The sequence below is a fragment of the Hemicordylus capensis genome, chromosome 15 (assembly GCF_027244095.1).
Source record: "Hemicordylus capensis ecotype Gifberg chromosome 15, rHemCap1.1.pri, whole genome shotgun sequence".
Taxonomy (NCBI): domain Eukaryota; kingdom Metazoa; phylum Chordata; class Lepidosauria; order Squamata; family Cordylidae; genus Hemicordylus; species Hemicordylus capensis.
Window position 1 is genome coordinate 14,504,029 of NC_069671.1, and position 20,087 is coordinate 14,524,115.

Genomic DNA, 20,087 nt, shown 5'->3' on the forward strand with positions numbered 1-20,087 from the left:
AATTAAAGCATCTTTGAGAGATGGAAATTTAGAGAAGAGAAGTTATGGTGGATATGCCTGAGGTGATTTAGAACAGAGAAACAATGGGTTCCCTTCTCTACCACTGTAAACATTAATTCAATTTAAACATCTAATTTAAATTTGGAAGAGAAAATTAAGAAGAAATAATCATAGCACATTTTTCAAGAACAAATCAGGTCTGGGCGAAGTCACACAAAGTAGATAGATAGATAGATAGATAGATAGATAGATAGATAGATAGATAGATCCCTTATTACGATCATCGAACAGATAAACAATCATCATACAGTTTGCGGCAGACAATAAGAGCTTACATCAAGGCAAGCATTTCTTTGAGTATTTTGCAAGCTATAAAGGCAAAATTTAGCCACATTTAGAGAAATAAAATCATCATAATTAGACAAAATGTGTTGCAAATAAAGCATATCAGTATGGACGGGATTATTCATTCATTCGATTTCTATACCACCCTTCCAAAAATGGTTCAGGGCGGTTTACGTTTTTTAAAATTACTTTAAAAGGTGAGATAACTAGATGGAAAATTTAAGAAAATACTTTATACCGCTCAGCTATGCCCTTGTAGCAGAGGTGCCATTGAAAGAACTGTGCCTGTTTTGCTCTATTGCTCATTTTATAGGGGAACCACCTAATGATGCAGTGGAGAAGCAACTTGCCTAGGGAGCAAGAGGCTGTCAGTTCAAATCCCCACTGGAATCCCTGCTGGTATGTTTCCCAGACTATGGGAAACACCTATATCGGGCAGCAGCAATATCGGAAAGTGCTGAAAGGCATCATCTCATACTATGAGGGAGGAGGCAATGGTCAACCCCTCCTTTATTCTACCAAGAAAATCACATGGCTCTTTGGTCGCCAGGAGTCAACACCGACTGGACGGCACAATCTTTCCTTTCTTTACTGCAGTAGGGAGTGGTCATGCAAAGTATATAACCCTCTGAGAAATGGTCTGTTAAACTTATGCAGGGTTCATTTATATATACAAACTTATACAAGCAGTTAATCATCTTCACCAAGAGGTATTAGAGAGTTCAGTCCAACTCAGAAAGTTGGCACACTGAATGACTACTGGCTCAAAGAAAATATGTGTCCCTTTACTTATCTTGTACCTTACAGAGACAGCATGTCAACAACTGCGTATGTACCAACCTGGATCATGTACAGCTGGGCAATCCTATACTCATCCACGCTCATCGGAAGAGGAATCCGATACTCCTTTATAAGCATCTTGAAATCGAAGCAGCCCTTTGGTCTGGTCAGAAAGGCAAGCCAGGAGTGTTTACTGGAGGCAGCTTAGGTAACTGTAAGCTCATGCATTGATGCCCCCTGAAATAAAATAAATAAAAATCATTTAATTTGGTGCAGGAGGTTGTGACTCTTTCTTTAATCCCACTTTGGAACTGTAGCCCAAAAGAACAGGTTTTTTCTTTCCTTAGCAGGTCAAGGGGCCAGAGCCTGAATCCCACCACTTTGCACACTGCATTTGCCAGACACCAAAGCTGAGATAGTCTCCCAACATGAACACTTCTGCCATTAACACTCTCCACGGGAAAACGCAGAGGAAAAGGCAGCCAAAATGATCAGAGGGCTGGAGCACCTTTCCTGCGAGAAAACGCTAAAAAGGACTTTTCAGTTTTTAGAAAATATATATATGACTAAGGGGAAACATGACACAGGTTTGTAAAATTATGCATAGAGCAGGAAAGTTAATGGAGAAAAGTTTTCTCTCCTTGACCCATAATCCAAGATTATGAGGTCTTCCAATGAAAATAATTAGCAGTTGATTCAGCCTGCACTGAACTTATACAACTCATGGCCACAAGATTATTTACATAATGAATAACTAAGATGTGGTGATGATCCACTGGCTGGGATGGCTTTAAGGTGGGATCAGAAAATTCATGGAGGAATATTCCTTTCAATGGAATATTAGCTACAATGTTTATATGAAACCTCCACGGTCAGAGGCAGAGTGCTACCCAACAGCTGTTGGTAGAGGCACCAATTGGACAGGGCTATCACCTTCATGCCCTGCTTGTAGGCTTCTTGGAAACATCTATGATGCTGGGCTAGATGGACCTTCGGTCTGATCCAGCAGGACTCTTCCTATAGTACATTCTTTCCCATTAAAATTTGACCATCATCCATTCAAAATTGCCTCTACTGATTAATCAACTAAAGCTTGTTAATTAACCTACGATGAAAACCATTAAATCATGCAGCCCTATTTGTTTCACATCATCCCTCGTCCTGCTCCATCTCTGATCGGAGACTGAGCACACAACTTTCCTTCTGTTTTCAGCCACGTCAGAGAAGGCGCCATGAAGACAGAGAGAGCGAAAAGGTGTCCTTTATGTCAAATGGTCACACACTAGCTTCAAGGTTAATCCCATTAGGCCCAGAAGGCCACAGTCCCCTTCAAAGCCACAAGTCAGTAATGAAGCAAACCATCTTGGGACCAGCGCGTCCCGTCTCTGCTGTTTTCCCACCCCCAAGTTTGTTTCAGCATCCTTGCCAAGTGCTAAGCGCTCCCTGCTCCCAGGGGAAATCAGCATTGCTTGACAGCTCGTGGAAACTCACAGAGCTGGATCCTTCATGCCTTGATTTCTGAGCAAGCTGGAGGAGGAAATTACCCAGGCAAACAGCTGCCACTTTACAGCACCAGGAAACTAACTGGAAGCAAGAACAGTGCAGGGGAGAGAAGGCTCTTTCTCAAAGACCAAACCTAAGAACTTGTGATTGCCTCAAACCTGAATGGGGACCAAGCCCCTAACTCAGTCCAGCCACAATAAATTGCAGTTGGGGATGATGGGAGTTGTAGTTCAGCAACATCTGGAGGGACCCAGGTTGAGAACCACTAAAACCTGTCATCTGGGGGGTCTCAAATTTGGGACCCCAGATGTTGTTGGACTCCAAATCCCATCATGCCCAGCCGCCAAGGAACAGGGCGTGTTGGGAGTTGCAGTTCAGCCACCTCTGGGGAGCCAGATTTGAGAGGCCCTGTAGTAATCGGTTCAAAATAAACGGCGTGAGAATCAGGCTCTTGGCTTTCAATTGTATGATGGATGCTTTGTGTTCCTGGGTGTGTGTTTTTCTTCCCCAAATCCTGCTGTATTTTATTTGTAGCAATCTTAAAGAATTTTTTTTAAAAAAATCTTAAACAAAATAAAAAATAAACAAACAGTTTTTAACAAGAATAAATGCTTTCCCCCAAGGTCAATAGTTACTGTATTCATTTTAGAGATTTACACTGCAAGCAAAAGAGTTTGATATTATTCTGCACTAAAACACATATCTAGTTCAAAATGACTGTAGTTCAGAGTGCATGAACTGGGTACTGAACAACTTCTAAAGTTAAGTTTAAAATTAAGATTCTCTTTATTTAGCAGGGGGAGAGTAACTGGCCCTGTGATCCACCCCCAGCACAGGACCTCCAGTGACTGTTGCTGGTGTCTCTTTCATGTTTCTTTTTAGATTGTGAGACCTTTGGGGACAGGGAGCCATCTTATTTATTTATTTATTTGTTTGTTATTTTGCTGTGTAAACTGCCCTGAGCAATTTCTGGAAGGGCGGTATAGAAATTGAATGAATGAATGAATGACTAAATAAATAACTAAATAAATAAATAAAACTTCAGGGCACCAGTCCAGATCCAGACTATAACACAAAGGTAGGGGTGTTTCTTTACTCCATGCCATTTACCTTCCCAAAATCTCACACACACGCACGCACACACACACCCCCTGAAGCTCCCTAAACGACACTGCAGCAAAAGTCTCCATGAAGAGTCAAAATGGTGTGGTGAGGGAGTAGGGAGTGCTTGCCAACATTACTACCACTGTGGAAAAACCTCCTGAGAAAATTCTCCCAAGTTTCGCCTCAGGAGGAAGCGTGAAATTCTTGCAAATTCCACTTGGGAGACATTTTGGTTCCAGCCCTGGGCAGAGTCCGCTTGCCACGGTGGAGGCCACTTTCTGTGGCCTCCCCATGGCAACCAGAACACGCGCCCCGGCTCTAGGTCTCGCTCCTCAAAGCGGTCATAAAGCAGGCCTCTCTCTCTCGCCTCCCTCAGAAACCCTAAATAAATTAGCTGTCTGGCGCTGCATGATAAACAACTCTTCCTCTCACATGTCCTTGTTGGATGCCTTTTTACCGCTTTTAAAATGGCTATGATACCTGTCAGCAGAGAAACCCCCTGAGGAAATTGCCCTAATGTGGCAGAGCCATAAGGGAAGCGGTTTTATCAAGGCTCGCCCTCACAAACTGACCCACAAAATTTCTCTGACAGACTAATCCATCAGGAGAACATTCCAGAATGGGTCTGGATAATCTCATTAAGTCCCTCTTAATTAATATTATCAAACATGCCAACAGTATTTATAACCATGGCGGGCCCGAGTCAAATTCCCCACACATCATGGGCACCAAGCTGCACTTCCAGGAAACCCAGACTCTTAAGAGCCCATTAATTATTATTATTAACATTTTATATCCCGCTCTTCCTCCAAGGAGCCCAGAGCGGTGTACTACATACTTCAGTTTCTCCTCACAACAACCCTGTGAAGTAGGTTAGGCTGAGAGAGGAGTGACTGGCCCAGAGAGTCATCCAGCTAGTTTCATGGCTGAATGGGGATTTGAACTCGGGTCTCCCCGGCCCTAGAACAGCCCTCGAAAAAAATAATCTACCCCCTCAAGAAATAGATTTTATTTTATTACAATAGTGTGATCCTGCTCCGAAGGCATTGCTGATGCTTCCTTGGAGCGTGTACACATTTGTGTTTTCAAAGGGCATATAAAACAAAAATATATACAGCCGCCAACTTAAACGCAACACAAGCCACCAGAAGCAAAGAACTGAGATGGGGGGGTGGGAAATATATTTATAATGCAGTGCAAAAGTAATCTCAGAGGCAGACACGGTCAACGCGCAAAATTGGACTACAGATTGAAAAATAGGCATTGGTCCCCTCACCATTTGGGGTCTAGATAAATGGTCCTTGTGAAATCAGAACAAGGAAAATCAGCCCTTTCCATAAAGAAAGAACAAAGAGCAATCCTGCTCTATAGAGGATGGTGCAGAGCGGAATAGGAGAGAGAGAGGACTTCCAGAGCCATACTGTTATGCCTCTATCTTCTCTCTTTTAAAAAAGAGAAGGGGAGAACTCAAGCTCCACATAATTTGAATTTTTTTTGGGGGGGGGATTCAATTCCAAACATCCAGCGCCAGCAAGTGGGAATTAGACGCCTCTTGAGGCTCAAAAATGTAGCTAACGGGCATCCTTCCTTGGCATTCAGACGGAGGGCCTCGCAGGGCTGCAAGAGGAAGCTTGTAGGAAGTTTGGAAGGAAACCCTATAATTAGAGGATAAAAAGCAAATTCATATGGAAAGCACTTGTAGAGTCTTGAAACTGTAAAACCAAAAGGCCGAGCTGAGAGAATAGCCCTGAGGATGAGGTCCAGTTTCCTCACCTATGGTCTGACTCCATCACCGCACCTGTTGTCTCAAAAGGATACGCCAAGACTGGAGATGGCAAGAGGTTATTTTAAAAGCGTAAGGCAGCATGAGAATGGAATCATTGCCCATGCTTGTCCTATGATCAGGAAATCGGGTTTTGCAGGATTCTGTAGTTTTTTTAGAACTTGAAAAATCTGTTTGATTTCAGACAACATTGTAGCAAATGAACAAAAGAGAGTGCATACACACCTATTTCTCCACCACCACACCACTTACTCTGAAAAACTACACCCAACTGAAGACATTGTGCAGGTTTGGCTGATCCCCCCGTCTCCATGGGCTCCAATTCCTTCCATGATACCTGAGTTTAGACAAACTATAGTTGTTTGTAACATCCAAATCAACACTTGACCTCCAAACCAGAATTAGAAGCCTACTTCAAACCATGATTTTCCAATTCAGATGTGACGACAAACAGAGGAGAGCTGGTCTTGTGGTAGCAAGCATGACTTGTCCCCTTAGCTAAAGCAGGGTCCGCCCTGGTTGCGTATGAATGGGAGACTAGAAGTGTGAGCACTCTAAGATATTCCCCTTAGGGGATGGAGCTGTTCTGGGAAGAGCATCTAGGCTCCAAGTTCCCTTTCTGGCTTCTCCAAGACTGGGCTGAGAGAGACTCCTGCCCACAAATTTGGAGAAGCCGCTACCAGTCTGTGAAGACAATACTGAGCTAGACAGACCAATGGTCTGACTCAGTATATGGCTGCTTCCTATGTTCCTAACTATAGTTTGACCAAACCTGGAAAACAGGGAAGGAACTGGAATGTGCAAGGGGGTGGGGAAGAAAAAGGGGGAGTGTGTGAGCCTGTGGAAGGCTAAAGCAAGGTTTACTGTTACAGATGAACGACGACAAATATTTATATACCGCTTTTCAACAAAAGTTTCCAAAGTGGTATACATAGAGAAACAATAAATAAATAAATGGCTGGATATCTTTTATTGCACCAGTTTTTCTTTCCACGGAAGTGAAAATTTTACACTGAAAAAAACCTTTCAGTAGGAACCACAGTGAAGAAAGCAAAAGCAAAGCAATTGCTAAAAGACAACAAGAAGAAGAGAGATAAAATAAACCTGCTTCAAACAGACCAAGGCACTGGAGCACTCAGCAGCAACCAAGATGAAATTCCATTAATCTCAATTAGTTTTACTCTTACTGACCAGAAAGCTTTAAGGTGCTCATTCCCTAGAGGATGAGTGTCTTCCTTCAGAATAGATGCAATCACAGACCAAAAACATTCAGAGCATAAGGGACTCTTAGGGCCAAATCAAATTTGACAGCAACAGAATCACGTCTGCAGCTGAATCACTGTGAAGCAGCCGGTGCAGTGTTTTAACAGGAATGGGAAGCTGAAACACACACACAAACAGGTGTGAAAGTAGTTTGGAAAACTCAGTGAGTTCAAAGTACAGTTACTAGGAAGCTAAATGGGATGGAACATCCCATTCAACATCTTGCCAGTGCTTACAAAGTAACTCCAGTGGTTCTATTTCTGAGCACAATTTGAAGAGCTGGTGTGAACCTCCATGGTTAGGGTCTGGATACCTGATGGCATGACTCCCTCCACATCTGCCTGTCTAGACACTAAGAAGGTCATCAGAGAGCTGGTTGCTCTGCCTTCTAAGGTGAGACAGCAGGCTGGCCACTGGGAAGAAGGCCTGTTCGGCACTGGGACTTCATTAGTAACACAGGAAGCCGAGTCAGACCATTGGTCCATCTAGCTCAGTATAGTCCAGTTCGATTAGCAGTGGCTTCTCCAAGGTTTCAGGCAGGAGCTTTCAGCAGCCCTGCCTGGAGCTTTTCCAAATGGTGATTTAATGCAGAGGGAGTTCATACGAGGGGACCATTTACAGCGGCTTCAGTGCAGCAGCCAATAGCATTATTCAGCTCCCCCCCCCCCCCGCCCCACCAATGATTTGCAACTATGTGCATTACATGCATTCTAAAAGGGTGGCACTTTTTAAAAAAATGGTGTAACTTCAGGTGCTTCCTGCTACAGAAAAAGAACCCATCTGGGAAAGATCCTGAAGATGCTACCAGGGATTGAACCCAAGACTTCCTGCATGCAAAGCAGATGCTTTTCTACTCAGCTATGTTGTTAGAATGTTCTCCCGGAACCTACCTGGATGTCATTCCAGAGCCAGGCAAAACCCTTTTTGTTCTCCCAGACCTTTCAAAACCCTTTCAAACAACTACTGAGTGTTTTTTTTAAACAGCTCTGTTCTAATCTGCTGTACAGGAGGCACTTCAGAAATGCTCCCCCAGTCTGTAAAGTCAGGAATGTTCATGCATAAGTTGGCATTGCATCTATAGGTAATTGTGAAGTTTCCTCACTCCACTGTTACAGTTCAGCATTTAACAGCACAAGCCCCTGGCCTGGTTGGTTGGTAGGTTGGCCAAAAAAGCAGCAAAACTTAAATTAAATGACAGAAACACAGAGGATTTTTTTCACTTCGCTGTTGCAGATACACAAGTCCTTGGCCTGCTTGGTGGGTGGGAACACAGGAAGCTGCCTTATACCGAGTCAGACCATTAGTCCATCTAGCTCAGTATTGTCCACACAGACTGGCAGCAGCTTCTCCAAGGTTGCAGGCAGGAATCTCTCTTAGCCCGATTTTGGAGATGGCAGGGAGGAACCTTCTGCATGCAATCAGGAAGATCCTCTTCCCAGAGCAGCCCCATCCCCTAAGGGGAATATCTTACAGTGCTCACATGTAGTCTCCCATTCAAATCCAAACCAAGGTGGACCCTGCTTAGCAAAGGGGACAATTCATGCTTGCTAGGTTGGCCAAAGCAGCAGCAGCGGCTCCCAAAGGCTCAAAAAAGCTTCCGAGGAATGGGTCCCAGAGGCTCCCTAAAATAAGCTTTTAGAAAATTAAAAATAGCAACCAAAAAACCACAGACCAAAATGCTCCATCAACCTTCTCCAAACCACAGACCAAAATGCTCCACCATACTCCTCTCTCAACCATACAAGCACCTATAGCAAGAGCATGGCCATAAAACTGCGCCCTTTGATAACCACTTCCCTGAAAAGAACGGGTACGTGAAACTGGGTATATATTGCCTGCCTGTAGAAACGCAAAACCGCGATGACCAAAACGGCAGATAACAAGGGCATCCTGTATTCTTTTTGTGTTTTTTTATTGTGAACTGACCTGAGCACACTTTTGTGTGGAAGGGCAGGATGCAAAAGTCACGAGGATGCTGGCCTACCTTCCCAGGTGGTTGTTGAGATTTATGTATGCAAAAGGCTTTGATTGCCCTAATGACTGCATATGATTAAAATCAAGCCATACCAGCATTCACAGGATGAGGGAGTCAAGTACATAATGGAAGCAAGGAACTGAAATCACCCTTTTCAAATTTGTTAAGAAGATTCTGGCGGAGGAAGGAGAACCAAGCTTTTCACAGTCAACAAGACTGTAAATGCTGGCAGCACTACTAGAAGGGATAATGGAATCGTTAAGGGGGAAAGTGATCCCAAGAGGAAATCTTATGACTGCTAAATGAGTTTTTCAGTTCAGAGCAAAAATATTACATTAGGAAAATTTCCTAAACAAAGAAAGAAATAGCCTCCTTTATTCAACGTCCTGGGGACATCTAGATATTTTGGATAATTAGGGATTCATATAAAAAGAATAATGATATCGACCAGAGGAGGAGAAAGTTCTCATACAGCTACTCACCTACCAATGGGAGGTAGTCGGCACCCATGCCAGTGCTGGATTCGGACCGGGAAGACCCGAGTTCAAATCCCCATTCAGCCATGAAACTAGCTGGGTGACTCTGGGCCAATCCCTTCTCTCTCAGCCTAACCTACTTCACAGGGTTGTTGTGAGGAGAAACTTAAGTATGTAGTACATTGCTTTGGGCCCCTTGGAGGAAGAGCGGGATATAAAATGTTTTTAAAAACCCAAAAACCCTGGCAGCCCATAATGGGGCTGGGTATTGAGGTAGAGGACTGCCCAGACAGAACAGATAGTCTGTGGAGGTCCCTCAGAATTTAGGAAGCCAGTATACACACAGAAAACTGAGAATTCTCTTACTCGGCCTCATAGTGGGGCAGTGATTAGTGAGTTGGACTAAAATCAGGGAGACCCGAGTTCAAATCCCCATCCAGCCATGAAACCCACTGGCTGACTGGGCCAGTCACTCAGCCTAATCTACCTCACAGGGTTGTTGTGAGGATAAACATAACCATGTACACCACCTCTGGGCTCCTTGGAGGACGAGCAGAATACAAATGTAGGAAAGAAAGGAAGGAAGGAAGGAAGGAAGGAAGGAAGGAAGGAAGGAGATCTCCATGGGTGCCCTGTGTGAAGAGAGAAGACAATGCTCTTGGGGAAAATGGGACCCTTTGCTGGCCCGACACCTCTGGAGGTGGCCTGGAGTGCATTCATGTGCTTCCCACCATAACTGGTATCAAGATCTGCTCAAAAGACCCAGATGAACGCACAACCTAACCTCCCCATCCTGGAACACCACAACAAGCCTCTTCTTCATCGAAGCTGCCAGTTAATGACCCCCATGTACAGTACCAAAACATCACAGGGAGCGCTATTAACCCACAAAGATCCGAACATGTGTGTGAAGAGCTCAGAAAATTGTAGAGGGAAGTGCCTCAGCAAACACAAGAACCACGGCTTGAAGAGAGCAGCTAACAGCAACCGCTGCATTGATGGGTCTTAATCTCCCTTCTGTTATTAGATGAGGTTTGACGTCACCTTTTGAATTTAAGAGCTCCTTGGGAAGCCAACGTTTATTACAGCAGAAGGATGGGAGGCAGCCAGCCAGTTGCAATAAAAGTTCCCCTGTAGCCGTTAAATCTCGTTCCAGGTCACAGGGCAGTCAAATTCCGATTTGCCATCAGCAACCAAGAAGGAACACATTCACAGAAAAACAGTTTTTAATGCAGATCAAAAAACCCCGACCTCTTATGGTTTCCCGCCAACGTGATTGCAAAAGGAATTCTGAATGCGCGTCCTTTCTGCCACATTAAATGTGGCAGCCGTGCGCACATTCTCCTCACGATGTTCCCAGCTCAGACTGGCTGTTTTTAAAACTTCCATGGCAGCGAAGACTGTATGCCAAATGGCCACTGGAAAACTAACGTAGGCTTCGTGCCTGAGAAATGAACTGAAACCAAGGCAAAAAAAAAAAAAAAAGGGACAGGCGATCTGAGGCTACTTTGTCGAAGCGAAGCGCAGTCACGAATCAGGTCAGGGAGGGAAGGGGGAGAAATCAAACCTAATCTCTATTCAAAGTAACTCTGGACGTTTAAAACGTGACTCGAAAAGCAAGGTCTGTCCACGTGTTTTCCTGTAAGGCTGCACGGACAGCAGGGGAAGCCCAGATACAGCTCGCCCAGCAAGAAACAGGGCGGTTTCCCAGACTGGGGGAAATTGGAGATTGGAAACAAATTGGAGTTTGTTTATTTATTTATTTAGCACATTTTTATACCGCCCTAACCCAAGGTCTCAGGGTGGTTCACAACAAACAAATACTAAAAACAGTTTAAAACAAATAATAAACAATCAAAAGTTAAAAAGCTTAAAAAGTTAAAAAGCTAAAAGGCCTGGGTAAAAAGATAAGTCTTTAGACACTTTTAAAAAGCCGCTAGAGATGGGGAGACACTGATTCCCACGGGAAGCGTGTTCCAAAGTCTCGGGGCAACAACAGAGAAGGCCCGTCCCTGGGTGGCCACCAAATGACATGAAGGTAGCCACAGGCGAGCCTCCCCTGATGTACGTAGTGGACGATGGGGATCATTTAGAAGAAGACGCTCTCTTAAGTACCGTGGGCCTAAGCTGTTTAGGGCTTTATAGGTTATAACCAGCACTTTGTATTTTGCCCGGAAACTTATCGTCAGCCAGTGCAACTCCTGTAATATAGGAGTAATATGGTTTCTTCAAGATGACCCGGAGACCAACCTGGCTGCCACATTGGGGGCAGGGGTGTAGCTATAATTGAGCAGATGGGTTCAAAGAACCTACCCCCCCGCCTGTTCCACCCCTCTTAATTTTCTTCATTATCCCCAAGGGGCCGCCGGAGGGAGGGGTGAACACGGGGCCTTACTCCCCTAGCTACACTCCTGAACCAGGACCATAAAAATAAGTCAGCAGCTTCCCTTTATCCATCCCGCCCATGTCTGGCCAACAGGGTCGTAGAGGAGGCCTGGGTGTCCCACCTCCTGCTTCCAATTGGCTCATTTACCTATGTCCAGGTGGCAAAGAGAAGGAGCGGGGGGGGGGGAGGAGAAAGAATGCGAGTGTATGTGTTACCACAATTTCCCCCACCCACTGCAAGCAATTTTCTTTTTTAAACATTTTTTTTCCTGGTGATCTTGCATAAAAGCAACTTCACGGTGATACACTGTTGTACCAGTGTACTGATGTTCCAGTTTAATGGTGCTCTGGTGTACTTGCCCAAGAGCAGTAATTCAACGTAAACATGCCAACTACATAAAAAGGGAAGGGGCTTTTCCCCCTCCTCCTCCTCCTCGCCCAGACCCCAGGAACGATTCTTACTTCCTTATGAAAGAAAGGAACCAGAGCTGGACATTTCTGGTTTGTGCTGGTGTCCTTGGGCAGCAACAACCGCAACAACCTGAACAGTGAATGGGTGAGTGAGTGAGTGAGTGTAGGGGATCCATACAAATTGCCACCACGCTGCAAATGGGCATATAATCTCCCCTTCTCCACATGCCCCCACTTTAGAGCAAAAGCAGCTATGGATTTTGTGGCCACTGGACCTCCATGTTGTTTCTGTGCACTGCTGCAAGAGCGCTAGAGCCCCGGGGAAAATAATTGTAAAGAATTATATTAGTGTTAGCTGGAGCTCTGGAACGGAAGTAGACTTCAGGATGTAGGAAGTAAGTGCGGTCAGGAGTGGAACTGAGAAGGGTTGCAAGTGCAGTCGACACCCCCCTCCCACAAAGTCACTCCCAGACAGGTAGCCACGTCCATCTCGCACTTTATAGGGTGGGTCTCTCCATTCAGCTCCACAAAAATGCCACCATTTTCAACACTTCTCCAAAGTGCAACTTCCAAAGGACATTTATACCACGCATCAAAGGCCAATTGTCGGAGAAAAAAGCTGAATAACGCCGCTGGCTGTATGGACAGCACAGTATTGGTGTCACTGTAGATTTCCACCTCGTCTGAACTCCCCCCAACCCTAACAGAAGAGGAGGAAGAGTAAATCGCCACTTGGAAATCCTCAGGGTGAAGAAAGCTCTCGGCAGATGCAATGTTCCCACTTGGAACAGGGCACTGGAGGAGAACGGGCGAGGCAGAGTCAATTCTCTACTTCTTGGGATCTCTGAGTGGTGAGAGAACAAGGCCTGCTCCACCCTCTCAGCCAGGACCCACAGTCATTTCATTTGCTTCCTCTTCTCGGCCTCATGCCGTGACCGTGGTCAGTACTTTATGCCATTATGTAACAGTATGAAACAGTTGGCACCTAGGTTTGCTAATCTCCCCATTCCTTAATTTTCCATTTTTATCACGTCTCTTTAAATTGTAAGCTGCTATTTTAAATTGTGTATATAAATGTCAGTAAATAATAATTTTTTGAAGTGGGAGTGGGAGCCATAATTGAGCTCACTTACACTCTCCTGTATGCGTCATACATTTACCATTTATCTTTTGAACTGCAGATATTCCGCTAGCAATTTGGTTTTAACGAAAGGCTTTCCAACGCATGTTGTGTGCGTGCGTTTTAACACACACTTGAGGATGGCAACATTTCACATGCCCCAGAGAAGCTTTGTTGAGAAGTCTCTACTTTGGGTAACGAATGGAACCATAAGAATGTAACAGCACAGCAGCTCCGCTGAATCAGGCCCAAGGCCCAACTGGTCCAGCATCCTGTCTCACACAGTGGCCCACCAGATGCCTCTGGGAAGCCCACAGGCAAGAGGTGTAGCCATGCCCTCTCTCCTGCTGTGACTCCCTTGCAACTGGGATTCAAAGACATCCAACTCTCATGTTTTCTCTCTCTCTCTCCTTCCTTTTATTCCTCCTGTCTCATCCTCTTCCCTACCTCCATCTTGTTCTCTCTCTCCTGCTCTAACCCATACCCCTCTGGAACAGGAAGCTAAAAATACCTGGTTAAAAATACACACGGACACCCACAGAAAAAGAAAGGTAAAGAGAGCTGAAATGAGACAGTCCAAAACAAAACTTCAGGGGAGGGATCTGCTGGAAACAGACACTGCAAAAACCTCAGGGAGGACGGCTTTATGACCTTTGGGTAACGATGAGGTGGCGAACCCGACAATCAAATCATAGCCAAAATGAAAGTTAGGAAGGAACTGATCTTTGGAAGATTAAATTTGTCAAGAGCCACCTGTAGCACAATGGAAAGATATGAATTCTCAGAAATATCCATTTATATCCCAGGCCTTGGCGTTAACAAGTTTGCCCTTCTGGGAATTTTTAAAGGAGAGTAATTGTTCTTGAAACAAAAGAGGAACAATCCGATTTTCTGCAGTTGCTGTGCTTTCCTCCATTAACCCAGATCACTGTTTCTCTCCCATCAACATCTTTGGCACACCTGGTAACTGAACCTCTTTGAGAAGCAAGGAACACAGGAAGCTGCTTACTACTGAGTCAGACCATTGCTCCATCTAGCTCAGTATTGTCCACACAGACTGGCAGCAGCGTCTCCAAGGTTGCAGGCAGGAGTCTCTCTCAGCCCTATCTTGGAGATGACGCCAGAGAATGAGCCTGGCATCTTCTGCATGCAAGTATGCAGGTGTTCTTCCCAGAGCAGCCCCAACCCCTAAGGGGAATCTCTTATGGTGCTCACATGTCGTCTCCCATTCAAATGCAAACCAGGGGGTGGACCCTGCTTAGCAAAGGGTCCGTGAGAACTCTCTACTCTCTCCATGAAAAGAAGTCCTTTTTCACACAACGCATAACCAACTTGTGGAATTCTCTGCCACAGAATGTGGTGACTGCCAGCAGCCTGGATGACTTTAAGAGCGGTTTCGATAAATTCATGGAGGACAGGTCTATCGGTGGCTACTAGTCTGAGGGCTATAGGTCACCTCCAGCCTCAGAGGCAAGATGCTTCTAATATTTGCAGGAGAGTAAAAATAGGAGAAAGGGCATGCCCTCAGCTCTTGCCTGTGGGCTTCCCAGAGGCATCTGGTGAGCCACTTTTGTGACTCAGGATGCTGGACTAGATGGGCTTCCTTGGGCCTGATCCAGCAGGTATTTCTTATGTTAAGGGGGATCATTCATGCTTGCTGCCACAAGATCAGCTCGTGGAGGAGAGCTGGTCTTGTGGTAGCAAGCATGACTTGTCCCCCTAGCTAAGCAGGGTCTGCCCTGGTTGCATATGAAAGGGAGACTTGATGTGTGAGCACTGCAAGATATTCCCCTCAGGGGATGGAGCCGCTCTGGGAAGAGCAGAAGGGTCCAAGTTCCCTCCCTGGCTTCTCCAAGGTAGGACTGAGAGAGATTCCTGCCAGAAACCTTGGAGAAGCCGCTACCAGTCTGTGAAGACAATACTGGGCTAGATAGACCAATGGTCATTCTCCAGGCTGATAAGATCGCACACACTGAAGTTAAAAGAAAAATTGGAAGTGAATACATCAGGAGAGTTAGAAAAATCCTCAAGTCCAAACTCAATGGCGGGAACACCATACAAGCCATAGACACCAGTCGATAACACCTGTCTGACTGTGTAAACAAGAAATAATAATAATAATTCTGGCAATACCAGGGGATAGCAGACTAGAAGAAAAAGAAATAGAAAAAACAACAAAATACAAAGATCTACAAACTGAAATTGAAAGGCTGTGTCAGAAGAAGACCAAAATAATCCCAGTAGTAATTGGCGCCCTAGGTGCAATCCCAAAAGATCTTGAAGAGCACCTCAACACCATAGGGGCCACAGAAATCACCATCAGCCAAAGCAGCTTTACTGGGAACAGCCTATATTCTTTGACGATATCTACAATAACAACAAGAACAATATTGATAACAACATTCTGACATCCCAGGTCCTTGGGAAGGACTCGATGTCTGGATGAAACAAACCAGTCAATAACACCTGCCTGACTGTGTAAACAAGACATAATAATTCAATACCAAAGTTGCCTGTCCCTGCACTAAGGTAAGATCTGATCAGTAGATCTACTTTAATGCTTATTTGGTTGCCCAGAAGCTATCCTTGCTTGCCAGCAGTGAATGGCTATTTACTAGCTGGTGATCCCTCTAACATCAGTACTGTCTGAAATGTTTCATGTGGACTAGAAGATTCAACAATGTCCTTGTAAAGGACAGCTTTTTCTCCCCGCATGTTTTGCATTGTCCAGCATCTTTCAAAGGCTGACTTCTCTGCAAAGAAAAGTGAACATGGGGAAGAAAAAACTCCACATATTAAATCACGGAGGGTAATGAATGCTCACATAATTTAATTTGCGAGTCAACGCAAGGGCCCAATTTCACTGCAGTGGTCTAAATGTTTAATCTCTGAGTCTTCATGCCTGACATTCACCGATTAGCAACACCATTTACATTTGCTACACCACACTCCCCTACTTTTCCTAAAAAACAATGTTCGGGACTAGGCACATTCAACAACAATTAGCTAAAAAAAAAAAAAAGCAAGCCTCTCCTGGCAACTGAGACCAGATTCCGGAATCGGTTCACATGCAGAATTGCAAACCCCGCCGATTCCACTCTCCCTCAACTCCAGAGCGCCTGAATCTCTTCTTCTGCTCTAAAAGCACGGCCCAATCTTATTACCACCGCAAATCACTGCCTGCACTGACGGTGACATGAAACCCAGCCTCTAATAACTCCTAAATAATTTATGGGCTTCCAGGATATTTTCAGACAGGCGGAAGATGAAACGAAGCCCAAGCACTACCAAGGCGGCACGGTGAGGGACAAAATATGGGGAGACACCCACGCATGTGGGGGAAGCAAGCCCACACGTCTGGAATCCTTCAGGTCTTCACAGAAATGTCTCTTCCTCTGTGCCAGAATTATGAGGATCAGGTGCCCTAATATTGAACCTCTGATTCCCCATCAGCAGCACCGATGGCTGAGGAAGCAACACGAGCCCAGGAGCAAATGAAACCTGATGAGAGTCACAGAATGCTGACAGTGTTGCTGCACTATGGGAAAAGATGAACATTTAAAAAAAAATGAGCAGAACCCAATACTGAAATCCCCGCTTTCCAACAGGAGCTGACTAATGGAGGGGCATTGCTGATCCCACAGCTGTGATACACTGGCAACAATAAAAGGAGCAAAACCTGCAAAGGGGATGCTTCTCATTAAAGGCACCGTCGCCCTGAAAAGCCTCATTAAGCCTTGCCTGCTCAGACTGGACAGGTTGGCTTCAGAGTTGGGTTTGCCCCGACAGGGATGGCGTCAGTGCAAGAGCATCTGCTTGCACACAAAAGGTCCCAGGTTCAATCCCTGGCAACATCTCCAGGGAGGGCTAGATTAGGTAGAAGGCAGAGTCCTATTTTCTTGTTTGCTGTCAAGCAAGCAAGCAAGCAGCATGGTCATCACAGGATTCCCCAGCCTCTTTTTGATGTATGTTTGCTGCGGCCCTGTCTGTCGCCACCCTGATGTTCTGCCGCAATTCTGCTTTTTAAGCAGAAGCCCAACCAGGTTTATTTCACGATCCCATCTCAAGGTTCCTCTGAGTATCTGTGCACCCACTTTCTGGTTATCTTGCATCCAATTTGTGGGAAGGAGAATGTGCGAGAGTACCGTCAGGCAATCAATTATTTGCGGGGGAAATAAACTAAGATAAAGCCTGCAATCGTGGGGGAAGGAAGAACAAATGAGCAGGGACATGCACAGACACACACACAGAGTGAGGAGACTGCAAGGGACAAAAACGCTATAAAACCAGCTGCAAGCAGCACTGATCCGGACACAGTTTCAGATCAGCCTTCACTTGCAATTACCTCTCTCCACTTATGATGGGATAGATACACCAAAACTTGTTAGAGGGCTTAAAAAATAATAAGCAGGTAAGCAATGCTACGGGTTCGCTGCTAATCTCTGAACCCCAAGTCCTTCATTAAGAGATGAGATGCACAGAGGTGGTACCCAAATCCATCACCGGAGGTCAAAGAGGTCCCCGCTCATTTCTTCCCCATTAAGGAGGACACACCAGGAGGGGTTCAATCACAAAAGCCTGCCTGCGAGCGACTTTCCATTATAATGCGTTCAACAATCTCTGTACCTGGCAGGGCTCCGACAGAGCTGGGCTAATGACTGCGCCCACGGCTTCGATCCGCCGGTTCTTCCCCTACCTAACCATTGCTGGCCACTGATCTCCTACAGCACTGTTTCGTTGAGAAGCATTTTCCTGCCAGATTTCCCAGACAGACTATCAATAAAACAGGAAACGGCACGGCATGGAAAACAGGCAGAAAGCTTGGCACTGGGCTACGTACGAGAGCGTTGCATTCAGAAGCGCATTCGTCCATTATTGGCGGAAGGGCGTAGATAGGGATGCAGCGCGGTGGAAGAGCAGCCGCTTTGCATACAGAAGGGCCCAGGTTCAATTCCTGGCATCTCCAGATAGGGCTGGTAGAGATTTCTGCCTGAAACCTTGGAAAGCCGCTGCCAGTCTGTGAAGACAATACTGGGTTAGATAGACCAAGGGTCTGACTCAGTATATGGCAGCTTCTTATTTTCCTATCTAAAAGATGCCCAGTTTGAGCTGTGTGTCCAGGCTGGGGTTGAAACAAAGATCGCTGCACACAGCATGTATTCTGGTCTTGTGGTGGCAAGCATGAATTGCCCCCTTTGCTAAGCAGGATCTGCCCTGGTCTGCATTTGAATGGGAGACTACATGTGTGAGCTCTGTAAGATATTCCCTTTAGAAATATTCCTCTGTAAGATATTCCGCTTAAGGGCCGCTCTGGGCAGAGCACCTGCCTGCTTGCATGCAGAAGGTTCCAAGTTCCCTCCCTGGCAGCATCTCCAAGATAGGGCTGAGAGAGATTCCTGCCTGCAACCTTGGAGAAGCCGCTGCCAGTCTGTGTAGACACTACTGAGCTAGATGGACCAATGGTCTGACTCAGTATAAGGCAGCTTCCTATGTTTCTTTATTTATGGAGCAGAGCTGCCTTGTGGTACCAAGCATGAATTGCCCCCTTTGCTAAGTAGGGCCTGCCCTGGTTTGCATTTGAATGGGAGACCACATATGTAAGCATTGTAAGACATCCCTCTTAGGGGAGGGGGCCACTCTGTGAAGAGCACCTGCATGCAGAAGGTCCCAGATTCCCTCCCTGGCAGCATCTCCAAGATAGTACTGAGAGAGATCCCTGCCTGCAACCTTGGAGAAGCCGCTGCCAGTCTGTGTGGACAATACTGAGCTAGATGGACCAAGGGTCTGACTCGGTATAAGGCAGCTTCCTATGTTCCTATACTCAGCCCGTTGCAACATCTCATAAACAGGTGTTGCAGGTTTAGTGAGTGTTTTAGAAACCTATTCCACCAGTAGCAACACTGGGCCAAAGCAAAAGTGCATCTATCCCATGGGAAGTTTAGTCCTTCCCAAACCACGTTCAATCTCTCTTTTTAAAAAAAAATTACCATCTTTCTCCAACCTGAGGTAAGGTACAGGAAGTTCTCAGAACGCTGCTTGAAATGATTTTTTTATGAATGCTAAATGTTATTCATTAATTCAAAATTAGCCTTCTCTCAACTAATGGGTGAGTCACGCCACCCTCTGCACATGCAGCAAGGGGCTATGTCGGTGCCTGGTGTGCTCTTCCCAGACTGCAAAGAGACGGAGATTTTTTTAAAAGACCGACCAAGAAGGAAAGGCAACAGCTGGGGCCCCCCAAATCCTGGAATCAGCATTGCCACTGGGAGAAGCAGGTGCAGAGGAGACCCCTTGAACGCAGCACGACGGGGCTGGCTAGCTCAACAGATTCATCTGAGTCACACTCCCTGACTAGAATTATTCATCCCGAAAGCTGTGCTCAGGTTTAAAATGCAGGCATGGCCTCTGGTTCCTTTGGCAAAACCCTTCTCCGCACAGACAAAGCACTTTGGCCCTGAATGCGAATCTGCGCGCGTCTCTGTCCGTCCCCCTCACTCTCTCGTCCCAATTTAAAATAGTCTTCAGCTTTGCAGAGTGAGGAAGTGGGAGGCTGAGCCGTCCCGAACATGCACATTTCGCTCTTTGCATAAACAAAAACAGGCCAGAAATGCAACCAAGACGGAAGCACAGAGACGGCTTGCAGTTCTCCGGAGGGAAAAAGAATCCAAACATAGAAACGGAGGATGCAAATAATGATACATTACCCAAAGCCAGGCAAACGGAAAGGCAGCCTGGGAATCTAGAGGCAAATGAGGGAACTCAAGGAAACAAAGATCAGCGAGGAGATCTACGCGGGAACAGGTGGGAGTGAGGCCGCCGGGGGGGAGGATCGGGACGCTTCTGCCGTTCTCCTGCTCCAGATTTCCCGTGGGATTTTGGAGTTCCAAATTACGGGACCTCGTTTCTGAAGTGGAAGGGGGCCCAGGTGTCCCTGCTGGGGAG

At 45.8% G+C, this 20,087-nt stretch overlaps 1 protein-coding gene across 18 annotated transcripts in view; it reads right to left on the minus strand.

Annotated features, from left to right (window-relative positions):
• Positions 1-20,087, minus strand: part of PITPNM2 (phosphatidylinositol transfer protein membrane associated 2) — a 158,532-nt gene that overhangs the window by 77,338 nt on the left and 61,107 nt on the right. For 11 of the 18 annotated variants that reach the window (XR_008312524.1, XM_053280125.1, XM_053280128.1 and 8 more), the window contains one exon: positions 1,186-1,362. Coding sequence is in view for 17 of the 18 variants with exons in the window: in XM_053280125.1 (XP_053136100.1) it covers positions 1,186-1,263 (78 nt within the window). In the remaining variant the exon portion in view is untranslated. Of the gene's footprint in view, positions 1-1,185; positions 1,363-2,058; positions 2,169-2,234; positions 2,256-2,616; positions 2,978-3,738; positions 3,879-4,212; positions 4,301-4,570; positions 4,595-5,008; positions 5,028-20,087 lie in introns of those variants that run through there. The other 7 variants (XM_053280122.1, XM_053280121.1, XM_053280117.1 and 4 more) reach the window with 7 other exon arrangements.